Raw genomic sequence first — 24,704 nt, 5'->3', positions numbered from 1 at the left:
ATCACTTTTTCTGCAATTCCAGTGCTGTGTACATCCTTCAGGACTATAAAGGAATATTTGCAAGCTCTAAAAAGGTGAAATACAACTAATTACCAGTGAAAAATAACAATCTCCGGAATGTGAAAACAAGCAGAATGAAAGCTGGTGATAGGAGAACATGAATAGAGATGCAGGCTGGTAAGATGGCACCACAATGGACCCAGGTTATTCTGCTCTGTACCACTCGTGACAGAAATTCTTGTGTGAAGGTTTAAGTCTTGCAGTGCATTTATCCAAGATTGTTATAGAACCATTGAATTCCTACAACGCAGAAGGAGGCCATTCAGCCCATCGAGTCTGCACCAACCCTCTGAAAGAGCAATCTACCGAGGCCCACTGCCCCTCCCTATCCCCATAACCCCATCTAACCTGCACATCTTTGGACTGTGGGAGGAAACCGGAGCACCCGGAGGAAACCCAGGCACACACAAAGAGAAGGTGTAGACTCCGCACAGACAGTGACCCAAGGCCGGAATTGAACCTGGGACCCTGGCGCGGTGAGGCAACAGTGCTAACCCACCATGCCATGTGACAGTATATCTTAAAAATCATATGATATTTGATGAATGGTGAATCGCCGTCCTTAATGTGGTATTGAACATCATGTGATTTCTGATTTCTGCAGTTCAACGCAGTTGTTGATAATCTTCATTAATCCATACCTGCACTTGCTAATGTTCTGAGACAGTGAGCTGCTTGCTGTCTGGTTAGAACAAGGAAAGGAATGGGCAGGAGGTAGCAAACTGAAATCTAGTACTGGTGCTGGCTGCCATAACATTTGAAATAGGGTTAGGCTAATTATTGGAATATATTGTAAAATATGACAGAAATAAAAGTGAAAAAGCAATATTGAGATAGAATTCAGTGTCCCATCCTAATCAGGTGTAATTAATGAAAAACATTTATTTTAAAATCTATTTTTCCCAGTCATTCTTTTCAGACCAACTTTAAAGAAAGTTATTACAGTACATCCTGGTCTGGGAACATTTCACAGGGGGAATATCACTTACAACTGAGTCGCTTGTGTGGAGTTTTGTTTGCATAAGTTAGTATGTATGGATAGATGGATAAATATCTAACTCAGAACCAGCCAATGTCAGAACTTACCCTTGAAGCTATAACAGAAACAATGCAGGCAGTCACTGGAAGTAGCAAGGTTTTTGTGTATCTCACAGGAGTCTAAAAGCAAGAAACAAAAGACAGTTTAAACATAACTACTACTTTCCACTAAATCCACTGAAGCCAATTCGGAAAAGCCAGCATAACTTCAGGAGTCTGTGCTGCTAAGCAGGTAGCCTCACGCACCTGCAGGTCAGACTTATAGAATTACCCAGAGACTTTTACAACAGAGGCCCATCTCAACTAGCTCACACAAGATTAAAAACCAGGGCAAATTCTATTAAAGGGCTTTTAAACCCAATTACAGTTCGAGACTGTATCAGGTATTACTGGCCAGAACACGAATTAACAATTTGAAAATGTTAGGTCATTCAATTACTGAGAAAGCTCAAGTAGGCTTTCTGATTGGAGTTAGATGGCAGCATTAGAGAATCAATCATATACATCAGTTTAGGCCCATTAGTCAAATTGGGACGCATAGGATCCCTTCAAAGCTTTATTAACATTGAGAGCACCATATCACATACTCAAGTCCCACGTTGCACAAGAACCCAATTTTCATTAGAGACGGAGAAGCCGCCATGCAAGGACGAGAAACAACACATTAAATTGAAACAGTAACACCCAAATACTCCAAAATACAACTGAATAATTGGTATAGGAGCCTGTGGTTCAACACATGTCTGTTACAGTGGGGCCTGGGCAATCCTGAATGTACAGATTATTGGCTTGAGAATGCATCCACTACCTGCATTTACATCACTGTTCATTGCTGACACCCTGCATTTGTAAACATTATCTATGTGTGAGCTCCTGAGAGAGCATTCACATCAAGTTCCTAGTCAACAGTAATTTTAGGGGGTTCCAACATCATTCAAGCTTCTGCAGTCTTGCCTGCAACACAATGGAGGGGGTTTCAACATTCTCACACACAATACCAGATTCACGGATGCTGCATTGGAATCTTGTGAGGATTGGGAGAACTGTCTTTGGACCTGAAGGTCCCAGTCACAGAAAAGACTACTCCAGCAAGGCTGGGAGAAGCCAGCTGAGAGGATGAATAATGTCAACAACACCCAGAGTACCTGGCTCCAAATGGACAACCCTCAAAAAAACTGTTCATCCAATGGAAGCAGAAACCTTCCAGTGCAGAACAAAATAGAGAATATCAAATCATGTTGCCAAAAAGGAGTAAAAATCAGTTCATACCATTCATCACAAAGATTGTAAACAATTAACAACTTATATTTTACATAAACTCGCTTCTTAATGCTAAGCTTTCCAGGCTCATTTCCCTACCTTTGACACCAGGGAATGTGCCCATCCCATCCAGAACAGAATGAAAGAATAAATGGAATGTGAACAAAGAAAAGTACAGCACAAGAACAGGCCCTTCGGCCCTCCAAGCCTGTGTCGACCATGCTGCCCGTCTAAACTAAAATCCTCTGCACTTCCGGGGTCCATATCCCTCTATTCCCATCCTATTCATGTATTTGTCAAGATGTCCCTTAAACATCACTATTGTCCCTGCTTCCATCACCTCCTCCGGCAGCGAGTTCCAGGCACCCACTACCCTCTGTGTAAAAAAACTTGCCTCGTACATCTCCTCAAAACCTTGCCCCTCACACCTTAAACCTATGCCCCCAGTAATTGACCCCTCTACCCTGGGAAAAAGCCTCTGACTATCCGCTCTGTCTATGCCCCTCAATTTTATAGACCTCTATCAGGTCACCCCTCAACCTCCGTTGTTCCAGTGAGAACAAACCAAGTTTATCCAACCGCTCCTCATAGCTAATGCCCTCCACACCAGGCAACATCCTGGTAAATCTCTTCTGCACCCTCTCTAAAGCCTCCACATCCTTCTGGTAGTGTGGCGACCAGAATTGAACACTATATTCCAAGTGTGGCCTAACTAAGGTTCTATACAGCTGCAACACGACTTGCCAGCTTTTATACTCAATGCCCCGGCCAATGAAGGCAAGCATACCGTTTGCCTTCTTGACTACCTTCTCCACCTGTGTTGCCCCTTTCAGTGACCTGTGGACCTGTACACCTCAATCTCTCTGACTGCCAATACTCGAGGGTTCTGCCATTCACTGTATATTCCCTACCTGCATTAAATCTTCCAAAATGCATTACCTCACATTTGTCCGGATTAAGCTCCATCTGCCATCTCTCCCCCAAGTCTTCAAACGATCTAAATCCTGCTGTATCCTCTGACAGTCCTCATCGCTATCCGCAATTCCACCAACCTTTGTGTCGTCTGCAAACTTACTAAATCAGCCCAGTTACATTTTCCTCCAAATCATTTATGTATATCACAAACAACAGTGGTCCCAGCACTAATCACTGCGGAATACCCACCACTCGTCACAGCCCTCCAATCAGAAAAGCACCCTTCCATTGCTACTCTCTGCCTTCTCTGGCCTAGCCAGTTCTGTATCCACCTTGCCAGCTCACCCCTGATCCCGTGTGACTTCACATTTTGTACCAGTCTGCCATGAGGGACCTTGTCAAAGACCTTACTGAAGTCCATATAGACAATATCCACTGCCCCACCTGCATCAATCATCTTTGTGACCTCCTCGGAAAACTCTATCAAGTTAGTGAGACACGACCTCCCCTTCACAAAACCATGCTGCCATTCACTTGTACGTCCATTTGCTTCCAAACGAGAGCAGATCCTGTCTCGAAGAATTCTCCCCAGTAATTTCCCTACCACTGACGTAAGGCTCACCGGCCTGTAGTTCCCTGGATTATCCTTGCTACCGTTCTTAAACAAAGGAACAATATTGGCTATTCTCCAATCCTCCAGGAAATCACTTGAAGACAATGAAGATCCAAAGATTTCTGTCAAGGCCTCAGCAATTTCCTCTCTCACCTCCTTCAGTATTCTAGGGTAGATCCCATCAGGCCCTGGGCACTTATCTATCTTAATATTTTTCAAGATGCCCAACTCCTCATATTTTTGGATCTCAATGTGATCCAGACTATCTACACACCCTTCTCCAGACTCAACATCCACCAATTCCTTCTCTTTGGTGAATACTGATGCAAAGTATTCATTTAGTACTTCACCCATTTTCTCTGGCTCCACACATAGATTCCCTCGCGAGTCCTTCAGTGGGGCCACCCTTTCCCTGGCTACCCTCTTGCTTTTTATGTACGTGTAAAAAGCCTTGGGATTTTCCTTAACCCTATTTGCCAATGACTTTTCGTGGTGTTTGGGAATTAGCCCGGCCAGGTGGTTGAAGTTTCAGTTGGGGATTACTTTGGGAACAGTGATCACAATTCCTTAAGTTTTAGAATACTCACGGACAAAGACGTGGTCCTGAAGGAAGAGTGCTAAATTTGGGGAAGGCCAACTATACCAAAATTCGGCAGGAACTGGGGAATGTGGATTGGGAACACCTGTTTGAAGGTAAATCCACATTTGATATGTGGGAGACTTTTAAAGAGAGGTTGATTAGAGTGCAGGACAGACATGTCCCTGTGAAAATGAGGGATAGAAATGACAAGATTAGGGAACCATGGGTGACAGGTGAAATTGTGAGACTAGTTAAGAGGAAAAAGGAAGCATACATAAGGTCCAGGCGACTGAAGACAAATAAAGCTTTAGAGGAATATCTGGAATGTAGGACCAATCTGAAACGAGGAATCAAGAAGGCTAAAAGGGTCATGAAATATCTTTTACAAACAGGGTTAAGGAAAATCCCAAAGCCTTTTATTCATATATAAGGAGCAAGAAGGTAACTAGAGAAAGGGTTGGCCCACTCAAGGACAAAGGAGGAAAGTTGTGCGTGGAGTCAGAGAAAATGGGTGAGATTCTTGACGAGTACTTTGCATCGGGATTCACAGACAAGAGGGACATGACGGATGTTGAGGTTAGGGATAGATGTTTGATTACTCTAGGTCAAGTCGGCATAAGGAGGGAGGATGTGTTGGGTATTCTAAAAGGCATTAAGGTGGACAAATCCCCAGGTCCAGATGGGATCTATCCCAGGTTACTGAGGGAAGTGAGGGACGAAATAGCTGGGGCCTTAACAGATATCTTTGCAGCATCCTTGAACACAGGTGAGGTACCGGAGGACTGGAGAATTGCTAATGTTGTCCCCTTGTTTAAGAAGGGTAGCAGGGATAATCCAGGGAATTATAGACCGGTGAGCCTGACGTCAGTGGTAGGGAAGCTGCTGGAGAAGATACTGAGGGATAGGATTTATTCCCATTTGGAAGAAAATAGGCTTATCAGTGATAGGCAACATAGTTTTGTGCAGGGAAGGTCATGTCTTACCAACTTAATAGAATTCTTTGAGGAAGTGACAAAGTTGATTGATGAAGGAAGGGCTGTAGATGTCATATACATGGACTTCAGTAAGGCATTTGATAAGGTTCCCCATGGTAGGCTGATGGAAAAAGTGAAGTCTCATGGGGTCCAGGATGTACTAGCTAGATGGATAAAGAACTGGCTGGGCAACAGGAGACAGAGAGTAGTGGTGGAAGGGAGTTTCTCAAAATGGAGAACTGTGACCAGTGGTGTTCCACAGGGATCCGTGCTGCGACCACTGCTGTTTGTGATCTACATAAATGATCTGGAGGAAGGTATAGGTGGTCTGATTAGCAAGTTTGCAGATGACACTAAGATTGGTGGAGTAGCAGATAGTGAAGGTGACTGTCAGACAATACAGCAAAATATAGATAGATTGGAGAGTTGAGCGGAGAAATGGCAGATGGAGTTCAATCCGGGCAAATGCGACGTGATGCATTTTGGAAGATCAGAATTGAAGATCCAATTCAAGAGCGAACTATGTGGTAAATGAAAAAGCCCTGGGGAAAATTGATGTACAGAGAGATCTGGGTGTTCAGGTCCATTGTATCCTGAAGGTGGCAACGCAGGTTGATAAGAGTGGTCAAGAAGGCATACAGCATGCTTTCCTTCATCGGACGGGGTATTGAGTACAAGAGTCGGCAGGTCATGTTATAGTTGTATAAGACTTGGTTCGGCCACATTTGGAATACTGTGTACAGTTCTGGTCGCCACATTACCAAAAGAATGTGGATGCTTTGGAGAAGGTGCAGAGGAGATTCACCAGGATGTTGCCTGGTATGGAGGCCGCTAGCTATGGAGAGGTTGAGTAGATTAGGATTATTTTCATTAGAAAGACGGAGGTTGAGGGGGGACCTCATTGAGCTCTACAAAATCATGAGAGGTATAGACAGGGTGGATAGCAAGAAGCTTTTCCCCCCCCAGAGTGGGGGACTCAATTACTAGGGGTCGCGAGTTCAAGGTGAGAGGGGAAAAGTTTAAGGGAGATATGCGTGGAAAGTTCTTTACGCAGAGGGTGGTGGGTGCCTGGAACGCATTGCCGGCGGAGGTGGTAGAGGCAGGCACGATAGCGTTTTAAGATGTATCTTGACAGATACATGAATGGGAAGGGAGCAGAAGGATACAGATCCTTAGAAAATAGGCGACAGTTTTAGATAGAGGATCTGGAGGGCCGAAGGGCCTGTTCCTATGCTGTAATTTTTCTTTGTCCTATGACCCTTTTAGCCCTTCTGGCTCCTTGCTTAAGTTCCTTCCTACTTTCCTTATATTCCACACAGGCTTAGTCTGTTCTAGGCCTTCTAACCCTGACAAATGCCTCCTTTTTCTTCTTGACGAGGTCTACAATATCTCTCGTTATCCAGGGTTCCTGAAATTTGCCGTATTTATCCTTCTTCCTCACAGGAACATGCCGGTCCTGAATTCCTTTCGACTGACATTTGAAAGCCTCCCACATGTCAGATGTTGATTTACCCTCGAACATCCACCCCCAATCTAGTTTCTTCAGTTCCTGCCTAATATTGTTATAATTAGCCTTCCCCCAATTTAGCACATTCACCCTAGGACCACTCTTATACCTTGTCCAGCAGCACTTTAAAACTTACTGAACTGTGGTCACTGTCCCCGAAATGCTCCCCTACTGAAACTTATACCACCTGTCAAGGCCCATTCCCCAATACCAGGTCCAGTATAGCCCCATCCCTAGTTGGACTAACTACATTTTTTTAAGAAGCCCTCCTGGATGCTCCTTACAAACTCTGCCCCATCTAAGCCCCTAGCACTAAGTGAGTCCCGGTCAATATTGGGGACGTTAAATTCTCCAATCACAACAACCCTGTTGTTTTTACTCCTTTCCAAAATCTGTCTACCTATCTGCTCCTCTATTTCCCGCTGGCTGTTGGGTGGCCTGTAGTAAACCCCCAACATTGTGACTGCACCCTTCTTATTCCTGATCTCTACCCATATAGCCTCGCTGCCCCCTGAGGTGTCCTCCTACAGTACAGCGGTGATATTCTCTCCAACCAGTAGCGCAACTCCACCACCCCTTTTACATCCCCCTCTATCCCGCCTGAAACATCTAAATCCTGGAATGTTTAGCTGCCAATCCTGTCCTTCCCTCAACCAGGTCTCTGTAATGGCAACAACATCATAGTTCCAAGTACTAATCCAAGCTCTAAGTTCATCTGCCTTACCCGTAATACTTCTTGCATTAAAAAGTATGCACTTCAGGCCACCAGTTCCGCTGTTTTTAGCAACATCTCCCTGTCTGCTCTTCCTCAGAGCCATACTGGCCCTAACCCGTCCTTCTTATATACAGGTCACACCTGCCCCGGAAGAGCTCCCAGTGGTCCAGATAACGGCAACCCTCCCTCCTACACCAACTGTTTAGCCACGTGTTTAGCTGCTCTATCTTCCTATTTCTAGCCTCACTGTCACGTGGCACAGGGAGTAATCCCGAGATTACGACCCTAGAGATCCTGTCTTTTAACTTTCTGCCTAGCTCCCTGAACTCCTGCTGCAGGACCTCATGCCCCTTCCTGCCTATGTCGTTAGTACCAATATGTACAATGACCTCTGCCTGTTTGCCCTCCCCCTTCAGGATGCCCACTACCCGTTCGGAGACATCCTGGAGCCTGGCACCAGGGAGGCAAGATACCATCCTGGAGTCTCTTTCACGTCCACAGAAGCGCCTATCTGTGCCCCTGACTACAATGTCCCCTTTGACTATTGCTCTTCTGCACTTTGACCCTCCCTGCTGAACATCAGAGCCAGCTGTGGTGCCACTGCTCTGGCTGCTGCTGTTTTTCCCTGATAGGCTATTCTCCCCAACAGTATCCAAAGGGGTATACCTGTTTGAGAGTGGGACAACCACAGGGGATTCCTGCACTGCCTGCCTGCCCTTTCTGGTGGTCACCCATCCTCTCTGCCTGCACCTTGTGTGTGACCACATCTCTATAACTCCATCTATGACGCTTTCCGCCACCTGCATGCTCCTCAGTGCAACCAATTGTTGCTCCAACCGAACCACGCGGTCTGTGAGGAGCTGCCATTGGTTACACTTACTGCAGATGTAATCGACCGGAACGCTGGAAGCGTCACAGATCTGCCACATCTCAGTTGGAGCACTGCACCCCGCTGAGTTGCATTTAAGCACTAATCAATTAATTTAAAATAAACAGTTGAAATATTGGTAGATTGATAGATAGAGATAGAGAAATACAGCACAGAACAGGCCCTTCGGCCCACGATGTTGCGCCAAACTTTTGTCCTAGGTTAATCATAGAATTTTGGACAATTTGTCATGGCCAATCCACCCAACCTGCACATCTTTGGACTGTGGGAGGAAACCGGAGTACCCGGAGGAAACCCACGCAGTCACGGGGAGGATGTGCAGACTCCACACAGACAGTGACCCAAGTCGAAATCGAACTTGGGACCCTGGAGCTGTGAAGCAATTGTGCTATCCACAATGCTACCGTGCTGCCCTTAAGAAGTTAACCTACACTCCCTTATTCTACCCTAATCCAAGTACCTATCCAATAGCCGTTTGAAGGTCCATAAATTTTCCGACTCAACTACTACCACAGGCAGTGCATTCCATGCCCCCACTACTCTCTGGGTAAAGAACCTACCTCTGACATCCCCTCTATATCTTCCACCATTTATCTTAAATTTATGTCCCCTTGTAATGGTGTGTTCCACCCGGGGAAAAAGTCTCTGACTATCTACTCTATCTATTCCCCTGATCATCTTATAAACCTCTATCAAGTCGCCCCTCATCCTTCTCCGTTCCAATGAGAAAAGGCCCAGCACCCTCAATCTTTCCTCGTATGACCTACTCTCCATTCCAGGCAACATCCTGGTAAATCTCCTCTGCACCTTTTCCAAAGCTTCCACATCCTTCCTAAAATGAGGTGACCAGAACTGCACACAGTACTCCAAATGTGGCCTGACCAAGGTTTTGTACAGCTGCATCATCACCTCACGGCTCTTAAATTCAATCCCTCTGCTAATGAACGCTAGCACACCATAGGCCTTCTTCACAGCTCTATCCACTTGAGTGGCAACTTTCAAAGAACAATGAACATAGACCCCAAGATCTCTCTGCTCCTCCACATTGCCAAGAACCCTACCATTAACCCTGTATTCCGCATTCAGATTTGTCCTTCCAAAATGGACAACCTCACACTTGTCAGGGTTAAACTCCATCTGCCACTTCTCAGCCCAGCTCTGCATTCTATCTATGTCTCTTTGAAGCCGACAACAGCCCTCCTCACTATCCACAACTCCACCAATCTTCGTATCATCTGCAAATTTACTGACCCACCCTTCAACTCCCTCATCCAAGTCGTTAATGAAAATCACAAACAGCAGAGGACCCAGAACTGATCCCTGCGGTACGCCACTGATAACTGGGCTCCAGGCTGAATATTTGCCATCCACCACAACTCTCTGTCTTCTATCGGTTAGCCAGTTTGTTATCCAAACTGGCCAAATTTCCCACTATCCCATGCCTCCTTACTTTCTGCATAAGCCTACCATGGGGAACCTTATCAAATGCCTTACTAAAATCCATGTACACTACATCCACTGCTTTACCTTCATCCACATGCTTGGTCACCTCCTCAAAGAATTCAATAAGACTTGTAAGGCAAGACCTACCCCTCACAAATCCGTGCTGACTATCCCTAATCAAGCAATGCCTTTCCAGATGCTCAGAAATCCTATCCCTCAGTACCCTTTCCATTACTTTGCCTACCACCGAAGTAAGACTAACTGGCCTGTAATTCCCAGGGTTATCCCTATTCCCTTTTTTGAACAGAGGCACGACATTTGCCACTCTCCAATCCTCTGGTACCACCCCTGTTGACAGCGAGGACGAAAAGATCATTGCCAACGGCTCTGCAATTTCATTTCTTGCTTCCCATAGAATCCTTGGATATATCCCGTCAGGCCCGGGGGACTTGTCTATCCTCAAGTTTTTCAAAACGCGCAACACATTTTCCTTCCTGACAAGTATCTCCTCAAGCTTATCAGTCTGCTTCACGCTGTCCTCTCCAACAATATGGCCCCTCTCATTTGTAAATACTGAAGAAAAATACTTGTTCAAGACCTCTCCTATCTCTTCAGACTCAATACACAATCTCCCGCTACTGTCCTTAATCGGACCTACTCTCACTCTAGTCATTCTCATATTTCTCACGTATGTGTAAAAGGCCTTGGGGTTTTCCTTGATCCTACCCGCCAAAGATTTTTCATGCCCTCTCTTAGCTCTCCTAATCCCTTTCTTCAGTTCCCTCCTGGCTATCTTGTATCCCTCCAGCGCCCTGTCTGAACCTTGTTTCTTCAGCCTTACATAAGTCTCCTTCTTCCTCTTAACAAGACATTCAACCTCTCTTGTCAACCATGGTTCCCTCACTCGACCATCTCTTCCCTGCCTGACAGGGACATACAGGGACTCAATTGTATTGAGTTACAATTAACTATGCTGCCCTGACGTTAGATGATTTTTACTGTAAAATTAAATGCTAAATACCAATTTCTGCCCTCAGGTTTAGTTACCAAGAAGGAACTTCTTGATGGAGCTTTGCTTAAGGGAGTTCAATAAAGCAAAGATTGCAAACAAAATAGTGCAAGACTCACAATCCCTCACTAAGATGACTGACTCGTCTTTATACAAATGTGTCACTTGCCCAGAGAGCTATCAGAATCAAGGAAACACATATGGATCATTCGTTTACTTATCTCAATTTGGTATTTTATCTCAGTCACGTCCTTTATTTGATGTCACTTCTACCTATCCCAATCGATCCTCTCTGGGGGGTCAATGAGCTTAGCCCTGGCACATTCAAGGTCATGGGCAGCACGGTAGCACAGTGGTTAGCACTATGGCTTCACAGCGCCAGGGTCCCGGGTTTGATTTCCAGCTTGGGTCACTGTCTGTGCGGAGTCTGCACGTTCTCCCCGTGTCTGCGTGGGTTTCCTCCGGGTGCTCCGGTTTCCTCCCACAAGTCCCGAAAGACATGCTATTAGGTGAATTGGACATTCTGAATTCTCCCTCTGTGTACCTGAAAAGGTGCCGGAATGTTGCGACTAGGAGCTTTTCACAGTAACTTTATTTCAGTGTTAATGTAAGCTTATTTGTGACAATAATAAAGATTATTATTATGTCCAAGGGCCTCAATATAATTCATACCAGCTTTCTGTTAGTGGCAGTTCCACTGAGGCATTACAAGGACGTAATGGGCAATATTCTCAGGAACTCCCCCAAATGCCCTCTAGACATGGGAGCACAGTTGAAGGAATTAACAATTTCAAGAAGTGGAATTTACAGGCAGATGGATAGGTGAGAACATAAAGGATAGGTGCATCAGTAGATTAATCAGCCCCTCGAACCTGCTCTGCCATTCAATATGATCATAGCTCATCTCTTGTCTCGACTCCACTTTCCTGCCCACTTCCCATATCCTGGATTTCCTGAGACACAAAAAAAATCCACCTGTCTCGAACATGTTCAACAATGGAGCATCCACTTGAGTGTACAGTTCCAAAGATTCCCAAACCTCTCAGTGAAGAAAGTTTTCAGTTAATAATAATAATAAATAATAATCTTTATTATTGTCACAAGTAGGTTTACATTAACACTGCAATGAAGTTACTGTGAAAATGTCCACGTCGCCACATTCCGGCGCCTGTTCGGGTACACGGAGGGAGAATTCAGAATGTCCAAATTACCTAACAGCATGTCTTTCGGGACTTGTGGGAGGAAACCGGAGCACCCGGAGGAAACCCACGCCGACACAGGGTCTAAAATGAGTTTCAGTCCTAAATGAGACAGTGCCCCATGTTCTAGACTTGAGAGACAGGGTGGAAAAGAAAATTGTGTCCACCCTATCAATCCCCTTCAGAATCTTGTCCGTATCTGTCACATCACCTCTTATTCTTCTAAACGAGAGAATATAGGTCCGTTCATTCAGGGAGAAACCGGTCCACAAAGCCCCATTGGATGATCCACTCAACTTGGTCCTTGGCACCTGACCAGAGCCTTGGACTGTCTACATCTTCCAATTATTTTTCCTCACCTTCAAATCTGAAGTCCAAATCTTTAGATTATCTTTCTTACTCACAAATAGGTCACAAGTGCAGACCAGTATCAAGCTTTTCCTCCCTGAACTGACTTGTTAGTGACCAACACATCAGCCTCACAGCTCCTCAAACCTCCTCTGCCATTCAATAAGATCACAGGGATCTTCTGCATCAAGTTCACTTTCCAGTCTGCACATGTATCCCTTGATGCCCTTAGTGACCGAATACATAGCGGCCTCAGTCTTGAATATACTCAACTGAGCACCCACATCCCTCTCTCGTAGAGAACTCCCAAGATTCATAAACCCTCGAGTGAAGAAATTTCCCCCATCCCAATGCTCATCAACTCCTTATCCTGAAACAATGGCCTCCAATTCTAGATTCTCCAACCAGGGAAAACAGCCACCCTGTCGAGGCTTTAAAATAATTTTATACATTCCAATGAGATCTCATTTTTTAAAACCTGATAAGATGGTTCATTTTACCCCATCTCCCCTCGCAGGACAGTCCTCGCATCTGACGGGATCAATCTAGTTGCACCTTTTCTCTGCTTCCTCTCAGACAAGTGTATCCTTCCTAGATCTCTTAAAGACAGCCTCAGAGCACATGTTTCCCCTTGAAGATTTCTGGTTGACTTGGTGCTCTGCCTAAATGCTTCAGGATCCCCGGAGCCCCCGACTTGGATCGATGTTGAGGTTTTGCTGACATTTCACACTTGCAGCAGTTTAAATTCCTTCAGCAAGCTCAGCTCTCCCCCCACTTTTGTTTTTAAAGAAAGGAGCCCATAAATTTTGCACTGTTCTAGAAGATGACAGTTTCCCTGGGTGGTCCCGAGTAATTCCTTTGATACAAAGTCAGGCTAGCCTGTGCAGGATGACGCATTCCTTCCTGAAAAGCATCAGAAATGGCCATGACAAGCTACACATTACAATTAGTGAAAGTGCCATGCTCCAGGCTCCACTTGTCCTGACATCAGATTGATTCTCCACTATTTGCCGGTGGATGATATTTACTTTGCCCACTTATTGTGTAGTAATACTTATTTAGTGTGCACTCTGTCTCAATAATGCATTCTCCAGATTATTTTTCAGGCATTATTTTCCTCTTAGAGGATTTTTTCTATTCTTATGTTACTTGGAATATTACTTAAGAATTTTCAAAAAGATAAATGCAGAGAGCGTGTCCATCAGCTGTGGATATCTAACATTTATTAAACTTGGCAGGGCTGGAGGGAAGATGACCTGGCTTTTCAAAATTTAACGTCTGCCAAATTACAAAGGTCGTTACAAAATTCGGTGAACAAAAGAGACGACAAAAATTGAGCGTGGAGTTAAGGGATGCAACTTCAGGCATAGATAGCAAGGACATCCTCAAAGGGAACGCTAATTGGACGCATAACATTCACTGAGGAAGCAGCAAGTACAGGCTCCCAAAACTCACTATTTGCTCATTTGACACCCCCCCCACATGTAATCCAGGTGAAAGAGAAAACCTTAATACTCCTGAGCACAGTGGTTGAAGCAGGGCATGTTCAACAGAGCAGCAGCATGCTTGATAAAGGCTGCGTGATGACTTGTGAGATGATCCTTTGCAATCATAAGGTGGGGACTGAATAAAGACACGACTGTGAAACTATCATTCTTGTGCTTTCAATAGGCCAAACCCCGACAGATTGAGGAATCTCCAGTAATGCAGTATTTTTACAGAAGCAGTGTTTTGTGCCAGGGTTTAGAAAACTCCAAAGTATATTATGGAGTTCACCTGATCTCTAACTGTTTATTGATTTTGGCTGGGATGAGCACAAGACCCTGCTTTTCAGGCGTTATTCTTTGGACTTCTTAGGCATTTTAAATCAAAAAACAAGCTTTATTATAGGAATTTAGTTAACATTCGTATAAACACACAGCAAGAACTTTTATTAATTACAAACACAAAGACCCCACACAGCTACAGTAATCTATGTATAACCCTGAATGAATTCCCCCTGAACTGTTCCAATTCAATAACCTGACAGCACAGCTGCTGCTGAGTGTGGATACACAGGGCACAGCGCAGCTACTGAGTGTGTGGATACACAGGGCACAGCACAGTTGCTGCTGAGTGTGGATACACAGGGCACAGCGCAGCTACTGAGAGTGTGGATACACAGGGCACAGCATAGCTGCTGCTGAGTGTGGATACACAGGACACAGCACAGTTGCTGAGAGTGTGGATACACAGGGCACAGCATAGCTGCTGCTGAGTGTGGATACACAGGGCACAGCATAGCTGCTGCTGAGTGTGGATACACAGGGCACAGCACAGTTGCTGAGTGTGGATACACAGGGCACAGCATAGCTGCTGCTGAGTGTGGATACACAGGACACAGCACAGTTGCTGCTGAGTGTGGATACACAGGGCACAGCACAGTTGCTGCTGAGTGTGGATACACAGGACACAGCACAGTTGCTGAGAGTGTGGATACACAGGACACAGCACAGTTGCTGAGAGTGTGGATACACAGGGCACAGCACAGTTGCTGAGAGTGTGGATACACAGGGCACAGCATAGCTGCTGAGTGTGTGGATACACAGGGCACAGCACAGTTGCTGAGAGTGTGGATACACAGGGCACAGCATAGCTGCTGAGTGTGTGGATACACAGGGCACAGCACAGTTGCTGCTGAGTGTGGATACACAGGGCACAGCACAGTTGCTGAGAGTGTGGATACACAGGGCACAGCACAGTTGCTGAGAGTGTGGATACACAGGGCACAGCACAGTTGCTGAGAGTGTGGATACACAGGACACAGCACAGTTGCTGAGTGTGTGGATACACAGGGCACAGCACAGCTGCTGCTGAGTGTGGATACACAGGACACAGCACATCTTCTGAGAGGGTGGATACACAGGACACAACACAGTTGCTGAGAGTGTGGATACACAGGGCACAGCACAGTTGCTGCTGAGTGTGGATACACAGGACACAGCACAGTTGCTGACAGTGTGGATACACAGGACACAGCACAGTTGCTGCTGAGTGTGGATACACAGGACACAGCACAGCTGCTGCTGAGTGTGGATACACAGGGCACAGCACAGTTGCTGAGAGTGTGGATACACAGGGCACAGCACAGCTACTGAGAGTGTGGATACACAGGGCACAGCACAGTTGCTGCTGAGTGTGGATACACAGGACACAGCACAGTTGCTGAGAGTGTGGATACACAGGACACAGCACATCTTCTGAGAGTGTGGATACACAGGACACAGCACAGTTGCTGAGAGTGTGGATACACAGGACACAGCACAGTTGCTGCTGAGTGTGGATACACAGGACACAGCACAGTTGCTGAGAGTGTGGATACACAGGACACAGCACAGTTGCTGAGAGTGTGGATACACAGGACACAGCACATCTTCTGAGAGTGTGGATACACAGGACACAGCACAGTTGCTGAGAGTGTGGATACACAAGACACAGCACAGTTGCTGCTGAGTGTGGATACACAAGACACAGCACAGTTGCTGCTGAGTGTGGATACACAGGACACAGCATAGCTGCTGAGTGTGTGGATACACAGGACACAGCACAGTTGCTGCTGAGTGTGGATACACAGGACACAGCACAGTTGCTGAGAGTGTGGATACACAGGACACAGCACAGTTGCTGAGAGTGTGGATACACAAGACACAGCACAGTTGCTGCTGAGTGTGGATACACAGGACACAGCATAGCTGCTGAGTGTGTGGATACACAGGACACAGCACAGTTGCTGAGAGTGTGGATACACAGGACACAGCACAGCTGCTGAGTGTGTGGATACACAGGACACAGCACAGTTGCTGCTGAGTGTGGATACACAGGACACAGCACAGTTGCTGAGAGTGTGGATACACAAGACACAGCACAGTTGCTGAGAGTGTGGATACACAGGACACAACACAGTTGCTGAGAGTGTGGATACACAGGACACAGCACAGTTGCTGCTGAGTGTGGATACACAGGACACAGCACAGTTGCTGAGAGTGTGGATACACAGGACACAGCACAGTTGCTGAGAGTGTGGATACACAGGACACAGCACAGTTGCTGAGAGTGTGGATACACAGGACACAGCACAGCTGCTGAGTGTGTGGATACACAGGACACAGCACAGTTGCTGCTGAGAGTGTGGATACACAGGACACAGCACAGCTGCTGAGAGTGTGGATACACAGGACACAGCACAGTTGCTGCTGAGAGTGTGGATACACAGGACACAGCACAGTTGCTGAGAGTGTGGATACACAGGGCACAGCACAGTTGCTGAGAGTGTGGATACACAGGACACAGCACAGTTGCTGCTGAGTGTGGATACACAGGACACAGCACAGTTGCTGAGAGTGTGGATACACAGGACACAGCACAGTTGCTGAGAGTGTGGATACACAGGACACAGCACAGTTGCTGAGAGTGTGGATACACAGGACACAGCACAGTTGCTGCTGAGTGTGGATACACAGGACACAGCACAGTTGCTGAGAGTGTGGATACACAGGACACAGCACAGTTGCTGAGAGTGTGGATACACAAGACACAGCACAGTTGCTGAGAGTGTGGATACACAGGACACAGCACAGTTGCTGAGAGTGTGGATACACAGGACACAGCACAGTTGCTGCTGAGTGTGGATACACAGGACACAGCACAGTTGCTGAGAGTGTGGATACACAGGACACAGCACAGTTGCTGAGAGTGTGGATACACAGGACACAGCACAGTTGCTGAGAGTGTGGATACACAGGACACAGCACAGTTGCTGCTGAGTGTGGATACACAGGGCACAGCACAGTTGCTGCTGAGTGTGGATACACAGGGCACAGCACAGTTACTGAGAGTGTGGATACACAGGGCACAGCACAGTTACTGAGAGTGTGGATACACAGGACACAGCACAGTTGCTGAGAGTGTGGATACACAGGACACAGCACAGTTGCTGAGAGTGTGGATACACAGGGCACAGCACAGTTGCTGCTGAGTGTGGATACACAGGACACAGCACAGTTGCTGAGAGTGTGGATACACAGGGCACAGCACAGTTGCTGCTGAGTGTGGATACACAGGACACAGCACAGTTGCTGAGTGTGTGGATACACAGGGCACAGCATAGCTGCTGCTGAGTGTGGATACACAGGACACAGCACAGTTGCTGAGAGTGTGGATACACAGGGCACAGCATAGCTGCTGCTGAGTGTGGATACACAGGGCACAGCATAGCTGCTGCTGAGTGTGGATACACAGGGCACAGCACAGTTGCTGAGTGTGGATACACAGGGCACAGCATAGCTGCTGCTGAGTGTGGATACACAGGACACAGCACAGTTGCTGCTGAGTGTGGATACACAGGGCACAGCACAGTTGCTGCTGAGTGTGGATACACAGGACACAGCACAGTTGCTGAGAGTGTGGATACACAGGACACAGCACAGTTGCTGAGAGTGTGGATACACAGGGCACAGCACAGTTGCTGAGAGTGTGGATACACAGGGCACAGCATAGCTGCTGAGTGTGTGGATACACAGGGCACAGCACAGTTGCTGAGAGTGTGGATACACAGGGCACAGCATAGCTGCTGAGTGTGTGGATACACAGGGCACAGCACAGTTGCTGCTGAGTGTGGATACACAGGGCACAGCACAGTTGCTGAGAGTGTGGATACACAGGGCACAGCACAGTTGCTGAGAGTGTGGATACACAGGGCACAGCACAGTTGCTGAGAGTGTGGATACACAGGACACAGCACAGTTGCTGAGTGTGTGGATACACAGGGCACAGCACAGCTGCTGCTGAGTGTGGATACACAGGACACAGCACATCTTCTGAGAGGGTGGATACACAGGACACAACACAGTTGCTGAGAGTGTGGATACACAGGGCACAGCACAGTTGCTGCTGAGTGTGGATACACAGGACACAGCACAGTTGCTGACAGTGTGGATACACAGGACACAGCACAGTTGCTGCTGAGTGTGGATACACAGGACACAGCACAGCTGCTGCTGAGTGTGGATACACAGGGCACAGCACAGCTGCTGAGTGTGGATACACAGGACACAACACAGTTGCTGAGAGTGTGGATACACAGGGCACAGCACAGCTACTGAGAGTGTGGATACACAGGGCACAGCACAGTTGCTGCTGAGTGTGGATACACAGGACACAGCACAGTTGCTGAGAGTGTGGATACACAGGACACAGCACATCTTCTGAGAGTGTGGATACACAGGACACAGCACAGTTGCTGAGAGTGTGGATACACAGGACACAGCACAGTTGCTGCTGAGTGTGGATACACAGGACACAGCACAGTTGCTGAGAGTGTGGATACACAGGACACAGCACAGTTGCTGAGAGTGTGGATACACAGGACACAGCACATCTTCTGAGAGTGTGGATACACAGGACACAGCACAGTTGCTGAGAGTGTGGATACACAAGACACAGCACAGTTGCTGCTGAGTGTGGATACACAAGACACAGCACAGTTGCTGCTGAGTGTGGATACACAGGACACAGCATAGCTGCTGAGTGTGTGGATACACAGGACACAGCACAGTTGCTGCTGAGTGTGGATACACAGGACACAGCACAGTTGCTGAGAGTGTGGATACACAGGACACAGCACAGTTGCTGAGAGTGTGGATACACAAGACACAGCACAGTTGCTGCTGAGTGTGGATACACAGGACACAGCATAGCTGCTGAGTGTGTGGATACACAGGACACAGCACAGTTGCTGAGAGTGTGGATACACAGGACACAGCACAGCTGCTGAGTGTGTGGATACACAGGACACAGCACAGTTGCTGCTGAGTGTGGATACACAGGACACAGCACAGTTGCTGAGAGTGTGGATACACAAGACACAGCACAGTTGCTGAGAGTGTGGATACACAGGACACAACACAGTTGCTGAGAGTGTGGATACACAGGACACAGCACAGTTGCTGCTGAGTGTGGATACACAGGACACAGCACAGTTGCTGAGAGTGTGGATACACAGGACACAGCACAGTTGCTGAGAGTGTGGATACACAGGACACAGCACAGTTGCTGAGAGTGTGGATACACAGGACACAGCACAGCTGCTGAGTGTGTGGATACACAGGACACAGCACAGTTGCTGCTGAGAGTGTGGATACACAGGACACAGCACAGCTGCTGAGAGTGTGGATACACAGGACACAGCACAGTTGCTGCTGAGAGTGTGGATACACAGGACACAGCACAGTTGCTGAGAGTGTGGATACACAGGGCACAGCACAGTTGCTGAGAGTGTGGATACACAGGACACAGCACAGTTGCTGCTGAGTGTGGATACACAGGACACAGCACAGTTGCTGAGAGTGTGGATACACAGGACACAGCACAGTTGCTGAGAGTGTGGATACACAGGACACAGCACAGTTGCTGAGAGTGTGGATACACAGGACACAGCACAGTTGCTGCTGAGTGTGGATACACAGGACACAGCACAGTTGCTGAGAGTGTGGATACACAGGACACAGCACAGTTGCTGAGAGTGTGGATACACAAGACACAGCACAGTTGCTGAGAGTGTGGATACACAGGACACAGCACAGTTGCTGAGAGTGTGGATACACAGGACACAGCACAGTTGCTGCTGAGTGTGGATACACAGGACACAGCACAGTTGCTGAGAGTGTGGATACACAGGACACAGCACAGTTGCTGAGAGTGTGGATACACAGGACACAGCACAGTTGCTGAGAGTGTGGATACACAGGACACAGCACAGTTGCTGCTGAGTGTGGATACACAGGGCACAGCACAGTTGCTGCTGAGTGTGGATACACAGGGCACAGCACAGTTACTGAGAGTGTGGATACACAGGGCACAGCACAGTTACTGAGAGTGTGGATACACAGGACACAGCACAGTTGCTGAGAGTGTGGATACACAGGACACAGCACAGTTGCTGAGAGTGTGGATACACAGGGCACAGCACAGTTGCTGCTGAGTGTGGATACACAGGACACAGCACAGTTGCTGAGAGTGTGGATACACAGGGCACAGCACAGTTGCTGCTGAGTGTGGATACACAGGACACAGCACAGTTGCTGAGTGTGTGGATACACGGCATAGCTGCTGAGAGTGTGGATACACAGGACTCCTAACCTGACAGCATAGCTGCTGTGAGTGAGGATAAGGGGATTCTCACTGGACTCCATCAATGCCCATCTTTCCTGGGGGTTCTTTGCTGCACAGTCCAGTATCCTTTGACCTCTCACATTTCCAGTTTGCATTCCCTCACTTAACAATCTCAGACCAGGATATAAAGAGAGCAGGGATTCGAGCTGCAACTTCTGTGTTCACTGAGCATTGATATCTCAACATTCACATCAATACATTTAACATTCTTGAAAGATCACCTCAATCTCCATGAAATCAAACTCCACAGCACACGTGTACATCAGGGTGTCAAAATCCTTGTAGCTGGTGAATTTAGATTTCAGTAGGTTACTTATGTGCGCCTGGAAGCAAAGAGGAAACATGGTCACATATAGCTATATAAGTTCAATATCACACTGCACTCTGATTGCTCATAGTGAGTGGTCCATGGCAACAAAGCATCAATCTTGAATCTGTGCACCCAATGGATAAAAGTTCAGAACGAGGTGATGTGTGAAACAATTAGACAAGTTCCCCGAAAGTCAATGTTAGCGATCGTACAAGATCATCTTTGCAACGACAAAACTTCACTTATGTTCATAATTGACAAACTGGCCAAAAGGCGATGAACATGTGACTGATCATGATCCAGGTGTACTTGATGAAGAATGCTAATTGAGGTCTCTGGGTAAATTCACCAACGCCTCACTCCCAATGAGGATTAAACACTGCAGGCCTCTGTCACAGTCCTGCCCTCCCTTTGAATGTTATTCCTAAACTAGGAGTAGGAGATTGAACCTCATACGAACCTCTCAAGGTTTTCAGTACAAGCTTTGTGTACAGTAGATTTTTTGAAAGTTTACAAGGATATTGTTCTCTAAGTTACCAAACTCTTCCAATAAGCAGCAGTCCAGTGCATTCTTTTCCACCCTTGGACAATGGATTATTGATTTGGGTGGGAAAGATGGATAAATGAAGGAAAATTAAAACAAAACTTGCAGCTTCTGCATCCCATAGCTCTGCTTGCCATGGACCTATCTACACCTTGCAATAACTGATCAATGGGCAAAGTGCAATAGGCTAGAACAGAGCAACCTTTTTGCGAGGAACCAAGTTTTTTTCTCAGTCACGGGATCAATGTGAAAATTTCAGAAAGATAAGCCATTAGAGATTTAGTTAATTATTAATTCTTAAAACAACAAAAAATGTGCAGTTTTATGAACAAGCTTCCAATGAGAAGACCAATTTCTTAGCTGACTTTCTAGTCACTGTACTGAACACGGATTTAGGGAGATATCTGGCATTGTTTGTGCTTGCAGATGTCTGCCTGCAGCCATTGATGTGGCATTGTGGAGTATTCCAGATAGATCTGTCAGGAGTGATCTTCATTTTGGTTTAGTGTTTTTCGTTGTGCTGCCAATAAATCAAAGGGCATGCTTTGATAGATTTAGATAAGACTCGGAGGCAAAGTATTGACTATAAAATATCACAAGGTCATGCTCTGCAAAGCACTCTTCAGGTCACTTGTCATTTAGCATCCCCATTAGTTCCAGTTAGAGCATGTCATGAGCATCAGTTTCAAATGGATTAGCAAAGTTTCAGTTCATCATAATGTTCCCTGAAATCCACAGACTGGTTTGAATGAATGTTTCAGGCTGTCGGTAGAGCAAAGTTCTCTGCTGGAAATGTCCTGGAGCCTCCCAGTAAGCAGCACAGATTGTGGCATCAACAGGCTAAACAGAAATCACTGAATGAATCGCAGCTCCAATTATGTTCACAGTTATAGAAATCCATCTCTGTATTCGACCAGCTAACTAGAATTCAAAATCAGAATCCCGTCTGTGCTTCTTTTGTACACCTCATTCATAAAATAGATACTTACATCATCAGCAACTCCTAATACTTTAGAAGTCACGAATTTGAGTATAATAGTTCCAATAAGCCAGACAGTTCCTTTCATCATCTGCAAAATTACACAAAATAGCAACAGTTTATATTCACACACAATGGCACAATGTCAGCACAGGAGGCCATTTGGCCCATTGCCTCTATGCTGGACCTCCTAAGGAGCAATTCACCTCATGTCATTGCACCGCCTTCTCCCCACAGCCCTGCACATTCTTTCTTTTCAGGTAATAATCCAATTCCCGCTTGAATGCCTTGATTAAATCTGCCTCCATCACACTCAGGCAGTGGACTCCAGTCGCTTCATGGAACGGTTTTTTATCATGTCACCATTGCTTCTCTTGGCAATTACCTTAAACCTTCCACCAATGGGAACTGTTTCTCCCCATCTACACTGCCCAAATCCCTCACAATTTAACACCTCTCTCAAATCTCCTCTCAAACTTTTCCAGGGAAACTATCCCAACATTTCCCATCTAGCTGTACAACTGAAGCTCAAACACACTATAGAAGGATCCCCCCCCCCCCCCCCCCCCCCCCCCCCCAAAACACCCACTCATGGCACTCCCATGTGCCATCGGTGGCCTCCAGCTGCATGACCTTTGGGCAGGGTTGGGCCCAAAAATGCCAGCTTGGCATCGCCAATCTGGTACCCTGGCAGCACATGCCAGCTGGCAATGCCCCTGTGGCACCTTGGCAGTGCCAGGCTGGCATCCATGCTGCACTGCCAGGGTGCCCAGGTGACGCCAGCAGTATCATGGCACCACCCTGCCCAAAAGTCATGCAGCTGGAGGCCACCGATCCCCTGGGAGACCCCCACAAGTGCCGTTCCATCTGGTCCCTGTCTGTGGAGGCCAGTGCTGAATGGCACTCACCCAAGGTCTCTGGGGCGAAGGGGAGGAATCCCAAGGTCTCCGGGGCGAAGGGGAGGAATCCCAAGGTCTCCGGGGCGAAGGGGAGGAATCCCAAGGTCTCCGGGGCGAAGGGGAGGAATCCCAAGGTTTCCGGGGCAAAGGGGAGGAATCCCAAGGTCTCCGGGGCGAAGGGGAGGAATCCCAAGGTCTCCGGGGCGAAGGGGAGGAATCCCAAGGTCTCCGGGGCGAAGGGGAGGAATCCCAAGGTCTCCGGGGAGAAGGGGAGGAATCCCAAGGTTTCCGGGGCAAAGGGGAGGAATCCCAAGGTCTCCGGGGCGAAGGGGAGGAATCCCAAGGTCTCCGGGGCAAAGGGGAGGAATCCCAAGGCCTCGGGAATCTGCACACTAGAGTGAGACTATCTGTCTTGCTCTAATATGCAGATTGCCAAAAAGTAATCCCACCCACAATGGGCAGGATTTACATTGCAACATCTAGCAAGATTATGTTGGATCTCGAGGCGCTGCGAGCCAGGTAGATCCCGGGTGCGGGGTCTCCTGGATTTTATCAGCCACACTGCCGCAGTGAACTGCTTTTCGGGTGCAGTGTGGCCATTTGATTGCACCCATTGTGTGTTTTAATAGGATCCCGTGTCACTGTTCATATGGAGTTTGCACATTCTCCCCGTGTTTGCTTGGGTCTCACTCCCACAATCCAAAGATGGGCAGGCTAGGTGGATTGGCCACACTAAATTGACACTTAATTGGAAAAAAAAGGAACTGGGTACTCTTACATTTTTAAAAGCGTTTTAGTGGGATGATATAGTTAATGGGAGGAGCCAGGGGCCAAAGCAGTCAGGTATTAATTGCAGTTTTAAAAATTCAGTTTTAGATTAGGTGGTGACCAGACAAGAAGCTGTGCTCTCAATACAGTGAGGTTAGAGTTGTCTGTGGACAGACTAACCGTTTCTGGAGAGTCAATCAGTCAAAGATTTGACTGTGGACAGGCCAGCAGCTTTTCATAAAGCAGTTTAGTTAAAAAGATTTTGCCTGTGAATAAAATGGCTGTTTCTGGAAAGGCTGCCAGTTTAAACAGTAGTTTGAGACAGGCAATAATCTGCAGCTGGTTCCTGAAGAATCTCTCTTGCTCAAAGTGGTTTATCCAAGACATCTCTATTAACTAAGTATGCCTGGGCCTGCTAACTATACTTAGATGTGGATTTCGACCCG

The 24,704-nt window shown here is 47.0% G+C and overlaps 1 protein-coding gene across 2 annotated transcripts in view; it reads right to left on the bottom strand.

The window, feature by feature from the left end:
* The window catches only part of dpy19l1l (dpy-19-like 1, like (H. sapiens)), a 100,142-nt gene that overhangs the window by 37,325 nt on the left and 38,113 nt on the right, over positions 1–24,704 (bottom strand). For both annotated transcript variants that reach the window (XM_038810380.1, XM_038810381.1), the window contains exons 11-13: positions 22,602–22,682; positions 20,980–21,081; positions 1,147–1,218 (exon numbers count right to left, since the gene is read on the bottom strand). In XM_038810380.1, the coding sequence (XP_038666308.1) occupies positions 1,147–1,218; positions 20,980–21,081; positions 22,602–22,682 (255 nt within the window). The remainder of the gene's footprint in view (positions 1–1,146; positions 1,219–20,979; positions 21,082–22,601; positions 22,683–24,704) is intronic.

The sequence above is a fragment of the Scyliorhinus canicula genome, chromosome 10 (assembly GCF_902713615.1).
Source record: "Scyliorhinus canicula chromosome 10, sScyCan1.1, whole genome shotgun sequence".
Taxonomy (NCBI): domain Eukaryota; kingdom Metazoa; phylum Chordata; class Chondrichthyes; order Carcharhiniformes; family Scyliorhinidae; genus Scyliorhinus; species Scyliorhinus canicula.
Note: the sequence above shows the minus strand (reverse complement) of the source record. Positions and strands in the feature narration are given on the sequence as shown.